At 42.0% G+C, this 18,027-nt stretch overlaps 1 protein-coding gene across 1 annotated transcript in view; it reads left to right on the plus strand.

The window, feature by feature from the left end:
- Positions 1–17,684, plus strand: part of ABCC2 (ATP binding cassette subfamily C member 2) — a 66,960-nt gene extending 49,276 nt beyond the window's left edge. The window contains exons 24-32 of the mRNA XM_004370024.2: positions 183–338; positions 1,882–2,081; positions 9,102–9,228; positions 10,842–10,943; positions 11,381–11,524; positions 12,423–12,581; positions 13,503–13,669; positions 16,171–16,365; positions 17,113–17,684. Of these exons, the coding sequence (XP_004370081.1) occupies positions 183–338; positions 1,882–2,081; positions 9,102–9,228; positions 10,842–10,943; positions 11,381–11,524; positions 12,423–12,581; positions 13,503–13,669; positions 16,171–16,365; positions 17,113–17,242 (1,380 nt within the window). The 3' untranslated portion in view covers positions 17,243–17,684. The remainder of the gene's footprint in view (positions 1–182; positions 339–1,881; positions 2,082–9,101; positions 9,229–10,841; positions 10,944–11,380; positions 11,525–12,422; positions 12,582–13,502; positions 13,670–16,170; positions 16,366–17,112) is intronic.
- Positions 17,685–18,027: the final 343 nt, after the last annotated feature.

Consider the following 18,027-nt stretch of genomic DNA (forward strand, 5'->3'; position numbering starts at 1 on the left):
AATGGTGACAAAATTATACAAATGAAATTGATTATTGGTGAGCAGTACAGTATAGTGCAAATGAATATCATGAGACAATTGAATGAGAGAGTCACTGGGAACAGAGAGGACCTGCTGGAATTGAGAAGATGTAAAATGTCTTAGGAATTCATTGGTACACCATCTCTCCTGTATATTCTTAGGACATTTCCACAGTAGATGAGACCCTCCCTGTTACCTTGCGGAGCTGGATTGTATGCCTTCTAGGGATCATCAGCACTCTTGTCATGATCTGCATGGCCACCCCAATCTTCACCGTCGTCATCATTCCTCTCGCCATCATTTATGTGTCTATTCAGGTAGGTTTGAAAATGGCTAGGCCTTTCTACCTCTCTCCTTATAAAAGCTCGGGCTTCTTCCTAAGAATTTTCTCTTTTGCTTATCACTCACTCCCCTATAGCATCTTTACTGTTTAGTCATTTTGATATACCAAAGAGTCCACAGACCACTGGCCGAAGCTGGAGTGCCACTGCTGATTAGTGTACAGTTTATAGAAACTATCATGTTCACTGCTGCCCCCCACCCCTAGAAGCTGGAGACCTTACAAGTGGAACCAATTTATGTCTGGATCTGAGATTACTTTGAAGTTGGCCCTGGACAAAGTCTTGGAGCGCCATGAGACTCCCCAAAATGGTTGAGCAATTGGTTGCTTCTAGAAGAGTTGTGCTACGGCTGCTTCTTCTGTTGGCTTTGAAATAGGCATATCTCCTTGGAGATGTCTCTCAGCAGGAGCTAGATCTCTTTTAACTTTAGGGAAGTTCTAGTCTCACTGGGATGTCTGTGGATGCATTAGGCATAATTGTACTATGTTCATGAGACCACAGGTAGTTTGAGAGCTAAGCCTCACAGAAAAGCTAAAGCAAGTAGAGGGGACTCTGTGCCCATAATAAAAATGGATGAAAGCGGGAGGGAAGCTGTAGAGAGGACTCTTGTCCAACCAGCTACCTTTGTGTTCACCAAAAGAAAACAATTCCAAAGACCCTGTAGGCAAGGGGGCAGCCTGTGGCCTGTGGTAAGATGGCACCTCCTGGTATTTGTGTTGAGTCTGTCAGGTACACTGATAGTAACAGCCTTTTGACTATTATTAACAAACCAACAAACAAGAAGCAGGATATTTGAAGGAACTTCCAGGTATAACATTTTGCATTCTGACTCTTAAATGCCTAGCCCTTCCCTGGTTTCAACAAATCCCACAAAATCTAGTAGCACTACTAACCCATTCTACCATACCTCACCCTTCATGCCTCATATCTGAGAGATTCTGCCTGCATTCTCTATTACATCCAGTTTCAGTTCTTAGACCCTCAACATTCCACATCCTCCAAAACTATCCTTCCCTTCACACACCACTGAGGCAAAGTTTTGGTCACTTAACTGACTCTATGCTTCAATTTTTACCTAAACCTCAGTATACCTTTCTCTGGTCATTTCCTACCCATCCCCAATTTCCACACTTCTCTGGTCCCAGATGCCTCTCAGAATCCTTTTGGAGACCACTTCTCTAACCAGTAGAGAAACTCTCATTTGAAGAATATATGTAAATTCTTGGGGAAAATGTGGATTATGCCAACAAACTTCCTCACTTGGTTTGGCAATTTATAGTCTCAATTTTGTCCTCATCTGTTCCCCACGAACCCCAGGTGTTCTCATTATTCTCCTCCTCTGGGCCTTCTCCCCATTCCTCTGGCCATGGATGAGATTGGAGGCTTCTGTCCTGTTCAGATGTAGGCTGTGGCCATCAAGGTGAAGAACATTGGCTCATGGCCAGGAAAATGTAGAGCTGTGATCTTTTTATAATATGCAACATGATTGTGTGACTAACTGTTTACTTTTTGTTGCCAGACATTTTATGTGGCTACTTCCCGCCAGCTGAGACGTCTGGACTCTGTCACTAGGTCCCCAATTTACACTCACTTCAGTGAGACTGTGTCAGGTTTGCCTGTTATTCGTGCCTTAGGGCACCAGCAGCGATTTCTAAAACTCAATGAGGTGGGGGTTGACACCAACCAGAAATGTGTCTTTTCCTGGATTGTCTCCAACAGGTGAGGCTGTTCCTAGGTTTTTACCCAAATGTATGCTTTGCGGTTCTGTATGTTTGACATTAGCACGGCTGGGCAGGTGTGGCCAGCAGATGTGAAGTCACTCTGGCCCACACTCCTGTCATGTTATTTAAGTAGAGAGAAGAAGCATGACTTGGAGTCAGAAACCTGAGTTCTTGTGCCAACTCTGCCACCTACCAGCTATTGAATTGACTTGATGTTTCTAAGGAAATTCTCATTTTCTTTGAATTTACAATGGGTAGAATGCAACCTATTTCACAAGGTTATTGTGGAAGTAAAATGAGATTTGTGAGCATTTTGTAACTCAGGTACCATGCTAGTATAGGTGACCTGGGTGCTCTCTGTTTTCTTCCTTGAGGATGGATGTGAGATTCTCCATAGAAATGCTATTCTTTTTAGGATGGTGAAAGAAACAGAGTTTGGAGGGAGGAGAGTTGGGAATTTTTAGGTAAAACCGAACAAAGCAATGATGACAGAAATGGAAAGCTCATGTCCTGGGAGGTGAACCCATGAACAGGATGAGCATGATTCATCTGGCATCACCAGACCCCAGAAAGCAGCAGTATATCCTTGAAGGAGGGAGGTCTTTTTCAGGAAAGTGGAAATTCTTGAGTGGTTCCCAAGGTGTCTTGACATGCTAAGGGTAGATCAACAATGCTTAGTATTATTTGGAACATAGAGAGGTCAAGAGATTGATGGTAAAGATATTTTACTTAGAGACTTTCCAAGAAGGAAATGGGCATCTAAGTTGATCCTATAGGACCCCACCAGAAATATTTAACATATTTCTATGTACACATGTTAGAATTATTGGTGTAAATATTTAAATACATTTTATTTGGTAAATTCAATTTTTATAATCAACTTCCATCTATATACTCTCAAGTTCCCTACAGAGTCTAAATGCATTTCCCTGTGTTCAGTGAACACCTAACTTCCCTCCTCCTCCAGCTTATTTCCCCTTTTTTTCTTTAATAATAAGTTCAGACAGCGTACATTAAACCTTTCTATAGTGCTTACTTTTTAACCTTACATATGGATTCACTATGGCATTGCTTCCCAAACCTGCTTGATCGAAAGAATCACTTAGAGCATTTGTTAAAAATGCAAATTATATCCTCAAATTCATATGGAATTGCAAAGGTCCCCAAGTAAACAAAACAACCTTGAAAAATAAGAGCTAAATAGGAGGACTCACACATCCCACTTTTAAAGCATAAGATAAAGCCATAGTAATCAAAACAAAACAGTGTGGTAGTAGTACAAGAATGGACATACACACCAATGGAATAAATAGAATTGAGAATCCAGAGAGAAACATCTTGGTCAGTTGACTTTCAACAAGGGTGCCAGGTCCATTCAATGGGAAAAGAAGGATCTCTCCAATAAATGGTGGTGGGACAACTGATTTCCACATGCAAAAGAATGAAGTTGGACCTGTACCTCATACCACTTAGGGAAATTAACTCAAAATGCATCAATGGCCTAAAACCATCAAACTCTTAGAAGAAAACGTAACAGTAAAGCTTCAAGACCTAGTGTTTGACGATGTATTATTATATATGACACCAAAAGCACAAATATCAAAAGAAAAAATAGATAAATTGGACTTCATCAAAATTAAGTTTTTGTACGTCAAAGCAGCTTATCAAGAAAGTGAAGACGCAACCTGCAGAATGATAGAAAATATTTGGGAACCATATATCTGATAAGGGTTTAATATCCAAAATATATAAAGAATTCCTACAACAATAAGACAAACAACCCAATAAAAAAATGGGCAAAAGATTTGAATAGACATTTCTCCAAAGGAGATACACAAATAGCAAATGAGCACATGAAAAGATGCTCAACATCATTAGTCATTGCTGTGTTGTTGTTAGGTGCCATCAAGTTGGTTCTGACTCATAGCGACCCTGTGCACCACAGAATAAAAACACTGCCCGTCCTGCACCATGCTCACAATCGTTGTTATGCTTCAGCCCATTGTTGCAGCCACTGTGTCAGTCAATCTCATTGAGCGTCTTCCTCCTCTTTTTCGCTGACCCTGTACTTTACCGAGCATGATGTCCTTCTCCAGGGACTGATCCCTCCTGACAACATGTCCAAAGTATGTAAGACGTAGTCTCGCCATCCTTCCTTCTAAGGAGCATTCTGGTTGTACTTCTTCCAAGGCAGATTTGTTCATTCTTTTGGCAGTCCATGGTATAGTCAATATTATTCACCAGCACCACAATTCAAAGGCTTCAATTCTTCTTCGGTTTTCCTTATTCATTGTCCAGCTTTCATATGCATATGATGCGATTGAAAATACCATGGCTTGGGTCAGGCGCACCTTAGTCTTCAAGGTGACATCGTTGCTTTTCAACACTTTAGAGAGGTCTTTTTCAGCAGATTTGCCCAATGCAATGCGTCTTTTGATTTCCTGTCTGCTGCTTCCATGGGTGTTGATTGTGGATCCAAGTAAAATGAAATCCTTGACAACTTCAATATTTTCTCTGTTTATCATGATGTTGCTTATTTGTCCAGTTGTAAGCATTTGGTTTTCTTCATGTTGAGGTGTAATCTATACTGAAGGCTGTGGTCTTTGATCTTCACCAGTAAGTGCTTCAAGTCCTCTTCACTTTCAGCAAGCAAGGTTGTGTCCTCTGCATAATGAAGGTTGTTAATGAGTCTTTCTCCAGTCCTGATGCTGAGTTCTTCATATAGTCCAGCTTCTCAGATTATTTGCTCAGCATACGGAATGAATAGGTATGGTGAAAGGATGCAACCCTGATACGCACCTTTCCTGACTTTAAACCATGCAGTATCCCCTTGTTATGTCCAAACAACTGCCTCTTAATCTGTGTACAGGTTCCTCATGAGCACAATTAAGTGTTCTGGAATTCCCAATCTTCCCAATTTGTTATCCATAATTTGTTATGATCCACCCAATCGAATGCCTTTGCATAGTCAGTAAAACAAAGGTAAACATCTTTCTGGTATTCTCTGCTTTCAGCCAGGATCCATCTGGTATCAGTAATAATATCCCTGGTTCCATGTCTTTTTCTGAATCTGGCCTGAATTTCTGGCAGTTCCCTGTTGACATACTGCTGCAGCCACTTTTGAATAATCTTCAGCAAAATTTTACTTGCGTGCGATATTAATGATATTGTTCGATAATTCCCACATTTGGTTGGATCACCTTTCTTGGGAATAGGCATAAATATGGATCTCTTCCAGTCGGTTGGCCAGGTAGCTGTTTTCCAAATTTCTTGGCATAGATGAGTGAGCACTTCCAGTGCTGCATCCGTTTGTTAAAACATCTCAATTGATAGCCTGTCAATTCCTGGAGACTTGTTTTTCGCCAATGCCTTCAGTGCAGCTTGGACTGCTTCCTTCAATACCATCAGTTCCTGTTCATATGCTACCTCTTGAAATGGTTGAACATCGACCAGTTCTTTTTGGTATAATGACTCTGTATTCCTTCCATCTTCTTTAGATGCTTCCTGCATCGTTTAGTATTTTTCCCCGTAGAATCCTTCACTATTGCAACTCAAGGCTTGAATTTTTTTCTTCAGTTCTTTCAGCTTGAGGAATGCCGAGCATGTTCTTCCCCTTTGGTTTTCTATCTCCAGCTCTTTGCATGTGTCATTGTAATACTTTACTTTGTCTTCTCGAGCTGCACTTTGAAATCTTCTGTTCAGTTCTTTTACTTTGTCATTTCTTCCTTTTGCTTTAGCTACTTGATGTTCAAGAGTCTCTTCTGACATCCATTTTGGTCTTTTCTTTCTTTCCTATCTTTTTAATGATCTCTTGCTTCATGTGTGATGTGCTTGATGTCATTCCACAACTCATGTGGTCTTCGGTCATTAGTGTTCAACTCGTAAAATCTATTCTCGAGATGGTGGGATATACTCAAGGTTGTACTTTTGCTCTCGTGGACTTGTTCTAATTTTCTGCAGTTTCAACTTGAGCTTGCATATGAGCAGTTGATGGTCTGTTCCACAATCAGCCCCTGGCCTTGTTCTGACTGATGATATTGAGCTTTTCTGTCATCTCTTTCCACAGATGTAGTCAATTTGATTCCTGTGTATTCCATCTGGCAAGGTCCATGTGTATAGTCGCCGTTTATGTTGGTGAAAAAAGGTATTTGCAGTGAAGAAGTCATTGGTCTTGCAAAATTCTATCATGCGATCTCTGGCATTATTTCTATCACCAAGGCCTTATTTTCCAACCATTGTTCCCTCTTCCTTGTTTCCAACTTTCGCATTCCAATCACCAGTAATTATCAATGCATCCTGATTGCGTGTTCAATCAATTTCAGACTGCAGAAGTTGGTAAAAATCTTCAATCTCTTCAACTTTGGCCTTAGTGGTTGGTATGTAAATTTGAATAATAGTCACATTAAGTGGTCTTCCTTGTAGACATATGGATATTATCCTATCACTGGTAGCGTTGTACTTCAGGATAGCTGTTGAAATGTTTTTTTGATGATGAATGCAATACCATTCCTCTTCAAGTTGTCATTTCCGGCATAGTAGACCATATGGTTGTCCAATTCAAAATGGCCAATACCAGTCCATTTCAGCTCACTAATGCCTAGGATATTGATGTTTATGTGTTCCATTTCACTTTTGACGATTTCCAATTTTCCTAGATTCATACTTCATACATTCCACGTTCTGATTATTAATGGATGTTTGCAGCTGTTTCTTCTCATTTTGAATCATGCCACATCAGCAGATGAAGGTCCCAAAAGCTTGACTCCATCCACGTCATTAAGGTCGACTCTACTTTGAGGTGACAGCTCTTCCCCAGTTGTCTTTTGAGTGCCTTCCAGCCTGAGGGGCTCATCTTCTGGCACTATATCAGACAGTGTTCTGCTGCTATTCATAATGTTTTCACTGGCTAATTCTTTTCAGAAGTAGACTACTGGGTCCTTCTTCGTAGTCTGTCTTAGTCTGGAAACTCAGCTGAAACCTGTCCACCATGGTGACCCTGCTGGTATCTGAATACTGGTGGCATAACTTCCAGCATCACAGTAACATGCAAGCCCCCACAGTAGAACAAACTGCATTAGTCATTAGAGAAATGCAAATCAAAGCCACAAAGAGCTACAACTACACCGCCACTAGGATGGCAATTATCAGAAAAAATAGAAAATAACAAGTGTTGGCAGGGATGTGGAGAAACTGGAACCCTTGTCCATTGCTATAGGAGCCCTGGTAGTGCAGTGGTTAAGCACTCTGCCACAGCTCAAACCCACCAGCCACTCCATGGGAGAAAGATGTGGCAGTCTGCTTCGGTAAAGATTACAGCCTTGGAAACCCTATGGGGCAATTCTACTCTGTCCTATTGGGTCGCTGGAGTCGGAATCAACAGCAACGGGTTTAATTTGACTTTGGTTTGTCCATTGTTGGTGGGACTGTAAAATAGTGCAACCACTGTGGAAAACAGTTTGGAGGTTCCTCAAAAAGTTTCTACATCATTAAAAAAAATGCAGATTCCTGAACCCGATCCTAGGCCCACTGAATCAGAATCTCCTGGGAAAGGGTCCAGGGTTTGTTTGTTTGTTTTTTTTTAATAAACTTTTTATTTTGGAATAATTTTCGATTTTACAGAAAGGTTGCAAATATAGGTCAGAGTTCTTATATACCCTTGACCTTTTTTCCCTCATTGTTAATATCTTACATTTTCACGGTACATTTGTTAAATCTAAGCAACTAACACTGGTACATTACTATTAACTAACCTCCAGACTTGCTTTGAAATTCTCCAGTTTTTTCACTAATGTCATTTTTCTGTTCCAGGACAGAACAGAAAAGGACATTAAATCCAGGATCTCTTCAAGATCCCACATTGAATTTAGTTGTGATGTCCCCTTAGCATCCTCTGGTCTGTGTAGTTTCCCAATCTGTTTTTTTTCTCCCAGTTTCTACATGTACCATTTAGTGACATTGATGGCATTCTTTGAGTTATGTAACCATTCTCACCCTCCTTTTCTGAGTTGTTCCTCCCTCATTAATATAAATTCACTGCCCCCTAAGGTTCCTGTTTAATCTTTCACATTGCTGTTATCAATTTGATCCCATATAGATAGTTCTTAAAAGAGCATAATGCTCAAGGCAGACATTTTTTACTAGTTAAACTATTGTTTGGTTTTAAGAAGACTTCAGGAATATTTTTGGTTTAAGGTTTAAAGATTATCTCAGGGCCATAGTTTCAGGGGTTCGTCTACCCTTCATTTCTCCAGGGAGTCTGGAGTCCACGAGAATCTGAAATTCTGTTCTGCATGTCACCCCTTTTGATCAGGATTCTTCTACAGAATTTTCGATCAGAATGTTTAGTAATGGTAGCCGGGCACATCCAGTTCTTCTGGTCTCATGGCAAAGGAGGCAGTTGTTCTTAGAGGCAATTTGCCACACATTCCATACCCTCTTCCTATTCCTGACTCTCTTTCTTCCTCTGTTGCTCCAGGGAAATAGAGACCAATTATTGTGCCTTGGATGGCTGCTTGCAAGCTTTTAAGACTCCAGGCACTACGCAAAGAACAAGGAGGTAGAATAGAAGCACTAAACACGTTATTAGGCCAGTTAACTGGGATGTCCCATGAAACCATGACCCTAAACCTCCAAACCAAGGAACCAAATCCCATGAGGTTTTCAGTTGTACATAAGCAGCATCAGGGTCCAGGATTTTTTTAACATACATTTGTAACAAGTATTTTTAACAATTGCCCCAGATGATTCTTATGATTTGATAAGTTTTGGAGACATTGCACGATAGGATTCTTTTAGTGTAGCAACTCTTCTAATATCTTTGAAATACAATTTATTCTCTAAAAATCCAATTTAAAAGACTCTAGGAACACATGGGATAGGCAAATCTAGGCACCTTCTAAGAGTACAGCCCTGCCAACTCAAGACCTATGAAAAGGTTCTATGAATGCCTAAGTGCTGGCTAAGGTGAGGAATTGAAGATCAGTGACACCTCCCTCTCTCTGGCTCTGTTTTCCCACAGGTGGCTTGCATTTCGACTGGAGCTGGTTGGAAGCCTGATAGTCTTCTTTGCATCCCTGTTGATGGTTATTTATAGAGATACTCTGAGTGGGGACACTGTGGGCTTTGTTTTGTCCAATGCACTTAATGTGAGTCTGAAGGTTGAGAGTTCAGTTATACTTATTCTTAAATTGAGTCTGGAGTATACGATGGAGTCCGTGCTCTTTATTCATTTCTAGATCCAGAGGGACTGGGGGAGACCAAAGTTCAAACCCTGGCTCCATCTCTTAGTAATTGTGTAACTTGTAGACATGCCCCTTAGCCTTTCTAAATAAGCATCAGCATCATCTGAAAAATGGACATAAATTTTGTTGCTCTTGGAACTTAGGGCAATTTCAAAGAGTTCAATCAAATACCTCCCTGCCTCTGCCTTTTTGCCTTGTCCTTGTCGAAAGAGAGTAAGTTTCTTCTCCAGAATATAGCAATAACCAGAAAGTCTATTAAACAAATAACTTTTGTGTTTGTTTTTCTTGGATCACAGAACAATTGGAGCTAATTTTAACTTAAAAAACATAGGATCTGATGAAACTATATAATGCTTCTCACTGCAGCACCCCCAGCATGACCAGGGGAAAAGTTAGACATTATTTATTTCCTATCACCTAGCACCACAGTAAATTTTCAATAAGTATTTGTTCAATGAATGAACAATCATGAGTCATTTGGCCATTTTTCATGACACCCTTTTGAACTAATATGTTGGAGGTTTACATAGCTGCAAGTGAGATTTATACAGTCCTGTCTTCAGTAGGAGTTAATAAGGCCCTACATGATCATACCAGGGCATCCAAAAGGACTGTTATTCACCAGAGTCACTGTGTTCCTTGTGCCACTGCCCCTTCACCACCTCATTTCTAGGGTAATTAACTTAGGATAGAGGAGGCAATAAGTCAAGGAACTATTAGGTTGAACCAAAACAAAAACATTCAAATATCAAGTTACATATGCTTCCACTTATACAGAGTGGTTACTCTTAGTTCCCACAATCCTATCCCCTGAAATCTGTACTCTCCCTCTTCTAATGACCGTTTGCTTGACAAATACTTTCTGTGCATATGTGCCAGGTGCTGAGTCTCTGCCTGAAAGAAGCTTGCATATTAGTAAGCCACAGATTTCCCGGTGTGTAGACTGGCCCGGATCATGACAACCCTTTAATGGTGGATTAGATGTAGCTTTGTAATGGCAGGGAGACACCTAGAGTTTATGAGGGTGAAATAGGATAAGGCTCCATGTAGATGTGCCCACCTTGAGGGCTTAGTTCTCAATCAAGCTGTTGTTGAGTGAGAGCAGAGAGGGGAGGTGGCCCTTTGGAAGGCTTTTTCCTATTGTGTCTTTTCTCATGCTCTTCCCCACTTGCAGAATGCCATCCTCTCTGCTCTCCACAAGCAGCACTAGGCCTAGAGGCAGGAGGCCTGAGTTTTGGTCCCACTCCACTGATAACTAGCCTGTCCCAACCCCAGCTTTAGCTCCAAACCATTCCAAGCGCATATTGTCCTTCACGAGAGCACCACACAATTGAGCACTAATTGTTCAACAGGCATTTGATGCACTAGTCTTATTTCCTCTCTTGTTTTATACTTAATCTCCCACAGAGCCCAGCCCAGTGCTGGATACAAAATAGGCATGGGATTGACCTGTGGTTTGACTGGTTGAGTTGGTTTCTAAGCCCAAGGTGAACTTCAGTCTTCTGATTTTTTTGTAGATCACACAAACCCTGAATTGGTTAGTGAGGATGACGTCAGAAATGGAGACCAACATTGTAGCTGTTGAGAGAATAAATGAGTACATAAAAGTGGAAAATGAGGTGAGGAGGAATTAGGGAAACCCAGGGACAAGACAAAAAAAGGTACAACTCCTTCAAGAGAATATCTTCATCTTGTCTAGAGATTTCACATTGGTGATAAACGTTCTCCTAAAGTTTCCCTTGCTCTTGCTCTAACTCAGAGGACCTAATTTCTTCAAACTTAGAACAGGAAATAGATTGGAGGAAGTCAGGTCTTAGAATGCACCAAGTTAAATTGTAGCTTCATTCTGGAGATTCACGGAGCAAGCTCATGGGATGAGGATTCTTTAATTAAATAAGGTAGGAACCTTCCAGGAAGTACAAGTGGACTTTATTCAAGGTAGATGCTCACAGTGCTGCCTTTTTCCTGTGCTGTGACATGAGTCTTAGGGGGACTGTTTGGCTGAGTTGCCACCGTGTAAAGCAGAGTTGCTGTACTTCTCCTCTCTCCTTGCCAGGCACCCTGGGTGACTGATAAGAGACCTCCAGCAGGATGGCCCAGCCTCGGGGAGATCCAGTTTAGCAACTACCAAGTGCGCTACCGACCTGAGCTGGATCTGGTACTGAAAGGAATCACTTGTGACATCAGGAGTGCAGAGAAGGTAGGTGGAGCCACACCTGGGTGTGAGTCCTTGTGAAGGTGATCAGAAAACAAAGCTGGACACAGAGGTGATGAGCAACAGGGCTCTGGGCCTTCATCATTTGGATGACACTAGAGGGTCAGGGCACTTCTCTACCCTGGAGAGCTGGAAGGACACAGTGCCATGGCCAGAGAGCAGGATATTGACAGGGGACCAAACAGACCTACTGCAGCTATAAGGAGCTTTCTGCTCTGCCCTCCTTACCTCCCTGCTGAGCTCAACCTCTTTCCTCTGCGGTTGACAGAGCTCATTTCCTTGAGGGCCATGGCATGTGAGAGGAAGTCAGGAAGGAAACCAGGAGCACCCGGGCCTCAGGAAGGAGTCTGTGGAGAACAGCAGTGTAGAGGGTTGTCCCCTGGAGAGAGAATGGTCTGGTTCTCCTCCTGGGCTTAAAGTCCTGCACCTTCCTATGATGCTGTTGTTCTCTGAGGACTTGGGGTCTGATGTAGGATCAAAGAAAGTCTGGGAAAGGATGTTGTGGTCCAGGTCAAGGCCTGGCTCTCAGCTAACATCAAACCTGATTCTTACTTTCTCCTCACTTCTAAACAAGGATTTTTTAAAAAATGCATAATTTCCAATAATAATGGGGAAAACAATGCTGCTGAGAGAACATGTTGTCCATTTCCAATAGTCACTGGAGTTCTCAACAAGCAAGCAAGGCAGGGTGGGAGGGTCATTTTTTTCTAACATCTGTGCTTTTTTTTTTTTTTTTAAACCAAAACCAAAGTCAATTTAACATCTTCAAGATGAAGTAGCCAGTCACTGCCTCTTACCACCTGTGATTATAAATGCCCCAGGCTAAATAAATTGTTTTTCAAGAATCATGTTGAGCTAACATGCAAAGGAACTGTATTTACAGATTGGTGTGGTTGGCAGGACAGGAGCTGGGAAATCATCCCTTACAAACTGCCTCTTCAGGATCCTAGAGGCTGCAGGAGGCCACATCACCATTGATGGATTAGATATTGCTTCCATTGGGCTCCACGACCTTCGAGAGAAATTGACCATTATCCCCCAGGTGAGCTCTAGACCTTTCTTATGGCACATGCAGTCATGGACAGCTTGTTCTGCAGGATGTGTAGGCATTTTCTTCTTGATGTATATTCAGTTAGCACTGTCATTTCTGCAGTCTACCTAAGATACCTAAGCCAGTTCCCTAAGACACATTGTTTCCAGAACTTAAAAAAAGTTTTGCATTTTTTGTAATATGCTTTTGTGACTGCCAGTATCTAACCAGTAGGTGGCAGCAACATAACAGAAATCCCATAAACATGATTATTTAGCATTTCTATAGTCTATCGCTGTTTGCAAGACGTTGCAATCAGCATTAGCAGTTTTGCTGCTGAAGCTTTAAGCTGTTAAGCTTTATCCTCCCCATTTGGTGTGGCTAAAAGATAGGGGAGGGGATTTGCTGCAGGTTTCTACCGGCAAGCGGAACGGTTAGTGCATCAGCAAGAAAGACTCCCCTTGGCTGCTTCTCTGGAGTTGCGATGGAGTTTGGGTTTGTCTCGTGTTTGCTCAGATACACTTTTTCTTCCAGCCTCTTCAGAAGTATAATGCATTCTTCTTAAACGGTTTGTGCTCTCCCTTTCTACCCTCCCCTGATCCCTCCACCTTCAAACATGAGTTTTCATCAAGGCCTTTGGGACATTCCTCTCCCTTAAGAGAGGATTTTCAAACTTGCAAGGTTTGAAAATCCATGAATGAGTCTCAGAATGAAAAAACAAAAAACAAACCAGCAAGGACTCCTCTTAATCCTGTGCTTAGCTCCTGGTATTGCAGCCACTCCAAGCCCTCAGTGGGGAAGCCTTGCAGAAGTTTGACTACCAGCCAGCTTTCCCTCTTGGGCAGTCCTAGCCACCATTTCTCCTGGCCACGAGGAACTACTAGTTCCTTTTCTGACACTAGCCTCAACAGACCCTTATCTCTCGGCTTGCAGGACCCCATCCTGTTCTCTGGAACCCTGAGGATGAATCTGGACCCTTTCAACAGCTACTCAGATGAGGAGATTTGGAAGGCCCTGGAGCTGGCTCATCTAAAATCCTTTGTGGCGGGTCTGCAGCTCGGCTTGTCCCATGAGGTGACAGAAGCTGGTGACAACCTTAGGTAATGCTTCATAACCCATGTCCCTCACAGGCCGTGAGAGGATGTGAGGGGACCACTCCTCATATTCCTTGTGCTAGGCGACACCTTGCTTCATAGAATTTCAGCTATCCTGGTCTATTTCCTAATGTGTAAAATGAAACAATTGTGAAGCTGAAAATGATAAAATAGATGTGAAAGTGCTTTGAAAATCTTGAAAGCCTTTCTTTTTAAATGTACCTTGTACATTTAAAACCAGTTCCTGTGACATTATGCCATGTGGATTTACAGATCATGCTGTTGTGGAGAATCATAGAAAGCAGAGGTTTTCAACTTGGCTGCACACTAGAGTCTGGATTAAAACAATCCCGATGCCTGGTCCAACCCTCAGAGAGTCTGATTTAATTGATATGAGGTGCAGCCTGGGTCTGGGGAGTTTGAAAAGATCTCCAGGGGATTGTTATAAGCATGGAGTCTGAGAATCACTGACCTAAAGGCTGTGCAGATGACAGGGAAAGTAGTTTCTGCAAAGTCCTTGGGGAGTGTTGAAACATGTTAAATCAGCACAATGACTCTTGAGTCACAGTCCTTTTTACCTTTTCAAAGCATTTTTAAACATAGGTGACACATCATACTTCTAGCCTTCACTATGTGTTTACCTGTCGGTTAATGAGTTGGCCTGGCATTTTCCCTACAACAGTTTGGTTTTTACCTTCACACACTGCAGTCAGCCCTCAGCCAAAGCCGGCTGCTCATGGAAGGGTCTTGCTTGACTTCCAGGTGCCACTCAGCAATGGCGAACAGAGGATGGACCATTAGCAGTTGAAGCTCAGGAAGAAAGGGAGGGCTCAGTAGCTCAGTTAGTGGACCAGCGGCATTGGCTTCACCAGGGAGCTTGTTATAAATGCAGACTCTCAGGCCCTAAGCTGCGTAATCAGAGTCTGCACTGTAGCGAGAGATCCTGTGATTTGTGTGCACATTACAGTTTGAGAAGTGCTGCCTGGAGTGTTGATTCTTAGCTAGGCTGCACACTAGAATCACCTGAGAAGCCGTAAAAACTCGCAATGCCCAGGTGTACACCAGACCAGTGGAACCAGGGACCCAGGCGATTTCAGTGTGCAGCCCTAGGGAACACCAGTAAGCTGTGGTGTATACTGCCATCATTTTTGTTTTCCCTCAATGACAAATCTAGGAACTAGTGGGCCCTAAGGTCTTTGGGCCTGTGAAAAAGAAACTATTCAAACATTCAGTCAATAAATCTATATTGAACACCTACTATGTGCCAGGCACTGGAGGTACAGAGGCAAATGACACAGATAACACTTACAGTGTAATGGAGAAGACGGACCTGGTTCGTAAGAACAAAAAGCTCACCACACCTCCCTTGTCCGTGCTGGGAGACTCTTAAATGATACTGCCAGTGCCTTCATTTCAGACCTGGGGTTCAGACCTGGTTTGGGAGGTTGAAACTTAGATTTCTCTGATAAGTGCTGGGTCATTAGCCTGGAGAGAGAGACAGCCACTGAAAAGCCAAGCCAGTGTCTCAGTAACAGCCTATCACCGTGAAGTCCAGCGACCGATGTAGGAGCTGGGTAAAGTTCACTAAGTAGTTTTGCAGTGTCCGTCTTCCTACATTACAGAGAGAAAGTGGAGGTTCATCTTGGATCACTTCTCATCTCCTGCAGAATTTTTCTTACAGAGAATTACAGAACTTTAGTCTAGCCACCCCGTTTAATATGCTTTCTAATGGTCACAGCAGGAAAGAGCAATTAGCAAATTCCTGAGTACTTCCTTCACATCATTTCCCAAAGCTTCTTTATGTAAGTAAGAGGTCCAACCTTCATTAGGGGCTTTTAGCAAATTAAAGCTATTTGCATTTTACAAGCATATTCAAATTTCACATACATTGCATCTCACACCAAGACACCGTGTTCATTAGATAGCTTCATCTCTAATCAAGGCAGAAGGCTTTAAACAAATAATTAGCCTTGAAACTAGAATCACACATTAAAATAACAAATGGATTTGCAAAGGCCACTATGAAATGCCACTGGGGCATTCTGGTGTGGTATCAGTCTGTATTAATGGTGTCAGGGTAACGCTGTCAGATACTACTAAAGTGAACCTAGTGGCATTAATGTTGTTTCTGGAGCTGTGGTTGATGTACTGGAATATCACTGTAGCCAAATGCAAAGTACTGTTCCTGGGCCAGTGTTTTCCAAACTTGTTTGAACATGAAAATCTCTTGGGGGTGCTTATTAAAAATACTCACTCCTAGGCTCCTTCCCAGTTGAGACTGAGACCCAGAAATCTGAATTTTTTATTAAGTGACTGTGGTGAGTCTTCTAATTGGGGAAGTTTGGAAAACATTGCCTGTGACAATGAAATTGAAGTGGCTAAGGCATTCTGGGGGAATTTAGGAGTAGGGGTTTGGAAAATCTGATCTGGAACATGAGAAGTGTCCCCCATCCACAAGCCCAGGTTACTCCTTGGTCTAACGCTTGGTTTCCATTATTGGTTTCCAGCATAGGGCAGCGGCAGCTACTGTGCCTGGGCAGGGCTCTGCTGCGGAAATCCAAGATTCTGATCATGGACGAGGCCACTGCTGCGGTGGATCTAGAGACAGATCACCTCATTCAGATGACCATCAAAAATGAGTTCTCCCAATGCACAGTTATCACCATTGCCCACAGGCTGCACACCATCATGGACAGCGATAAGTGAGTGAAGGGTGGGACAGAGCTCAATAGACATGGTTTAACCCTTTGTCAGCAGTAATAGTGTCAGCTATGAGATCCTTACAGCATAAGCTTTAACCACCTAATTTTACTGATGAAGAAACTGAGGCCTAGAGATGTCAAGTAATTTGTCAAAAATTATACCGAAAGTTAATGAAAGCTAACAGGGTTAAGGGAACTACCTTAAAAATGAAATAGGAAATTATATGTAATTATTAACTGAGTGGCGTGTCTGGGTGGTGCAAACAGTTAACACACTAGACTACTAACTGAAAGGCTGGATGTTGTGTTCACCCAGAGTCTTCTAGGAAGAAATGCCTGGTGATCTACTTTGGAAAAATCAGCTGTTGAAAACCCTATGGAGCACAGTTTTACTCTGACACACATGGGGGGTGCCATGAGTTGGGATCAGCTTGATGGCAACTGGTTTATTAACTGAGTATGGGGAGATGGAAGCCAAAGCCACTAGTGGCAAGTGTGGACAATAGACCTTCTCAAGTTTCCCAAGCCTCGGCTGCTGCCTCCATAAAATTACTAGAAGCCTTCTGTCTCTTCCAACTCTGACATTACAATTCAAAATGGGCACATCATCAGTAATCTTACAAAACCATTTGGAGAAGATAGGCTCCCTTTTTTGACCAGGGTGCAATGGGTCTTTCCTGGTTATTCTTATAAATGCTGTGATTTGAGATGCTACTTTCTAAGACTTTTCTTTCTTCCTTGTTTCAGGGTCATGGTCCTAGACAATGGGAAGATTATAGAGTATGGCAGCCCTGAAGAACTACTGAAAAACCCCGGCCCCTTTTATTATATGGCCAAGGAATCTGGCATTGAAAATGCAAACAGCACAGCATTCTAGCAGCAGATCCCAAGGATTAGAGGACTAAAAGGATCATTCCTCGTTTTTATTTTTTGTGAAATATAAAAGTGTATAAAATGTACATTTTGAAGAAAGATAATAAATGAACACCCACGTACCCACTACCCAGGTTGGGAAAATGAGTATTCCCAGGTGCATCAGAAACCCTCTAATTGCCCCCTCTTGGTCATACCTCGTTACCCAGCCTTCCCAGAGATAACCGCTGTTCCAAATTCTGTGAGCATTATTCCCTAGCTTTTCATTTTAGTTTTTTTGCCTGTGTGTATCCTTAAAAAAATGTATACTTTAAAAAAAAAACAAAAACGTATATAAATGTACTCATACTGCATGTATTCTTCTATGACTTGATTCTTTTGTTTAATATTATATTTGAGATTCATCTATGCTGATGTATATTGCTGAGGTTCATTCATTTTCATTGCTGAGGTTCGTTCATTTTCAATGCTATATTTTCATACTTGGTATTGTAAGAATACGCCACAATTGAACCATCTTAATGTTGGTGAGCATCAGGGTTATTTCTAGTTTTTTTTTTTTTCTTTTCTCCCTATTATGAACAATACTGCTATGAATATTCTGGCATGTATCTTCTGGGATACATGTGCAAGAGTTTCTCTAGGGTATACTCTAGGAATGGAGGTATACACATGTTTACATGCACATCTTGTTGTTAGGTGCTATGGAGTCGGTTCTGACTCACAGCAACCCCATGTCAACAAAACGAAACACTGCCCGGTCCTGCACCATCTTCACAATCGTTGCCA

Source organism: Trichechus manatus, unplaced genomic scaffold (genome assembly GCF_000243295.1).
Source record: "Trichechus manatus latirostris isolate Lorelei unplaced genomic scaffold, TriManLat1.0 scaffold00007, whole genome shotgun sequence".
Lineage (NCBI taxonomy): Eukaryota > Metazoa > Chordata > Mammalia > Sirenia > Trichechidae > Trichechus > Trichechus manatus.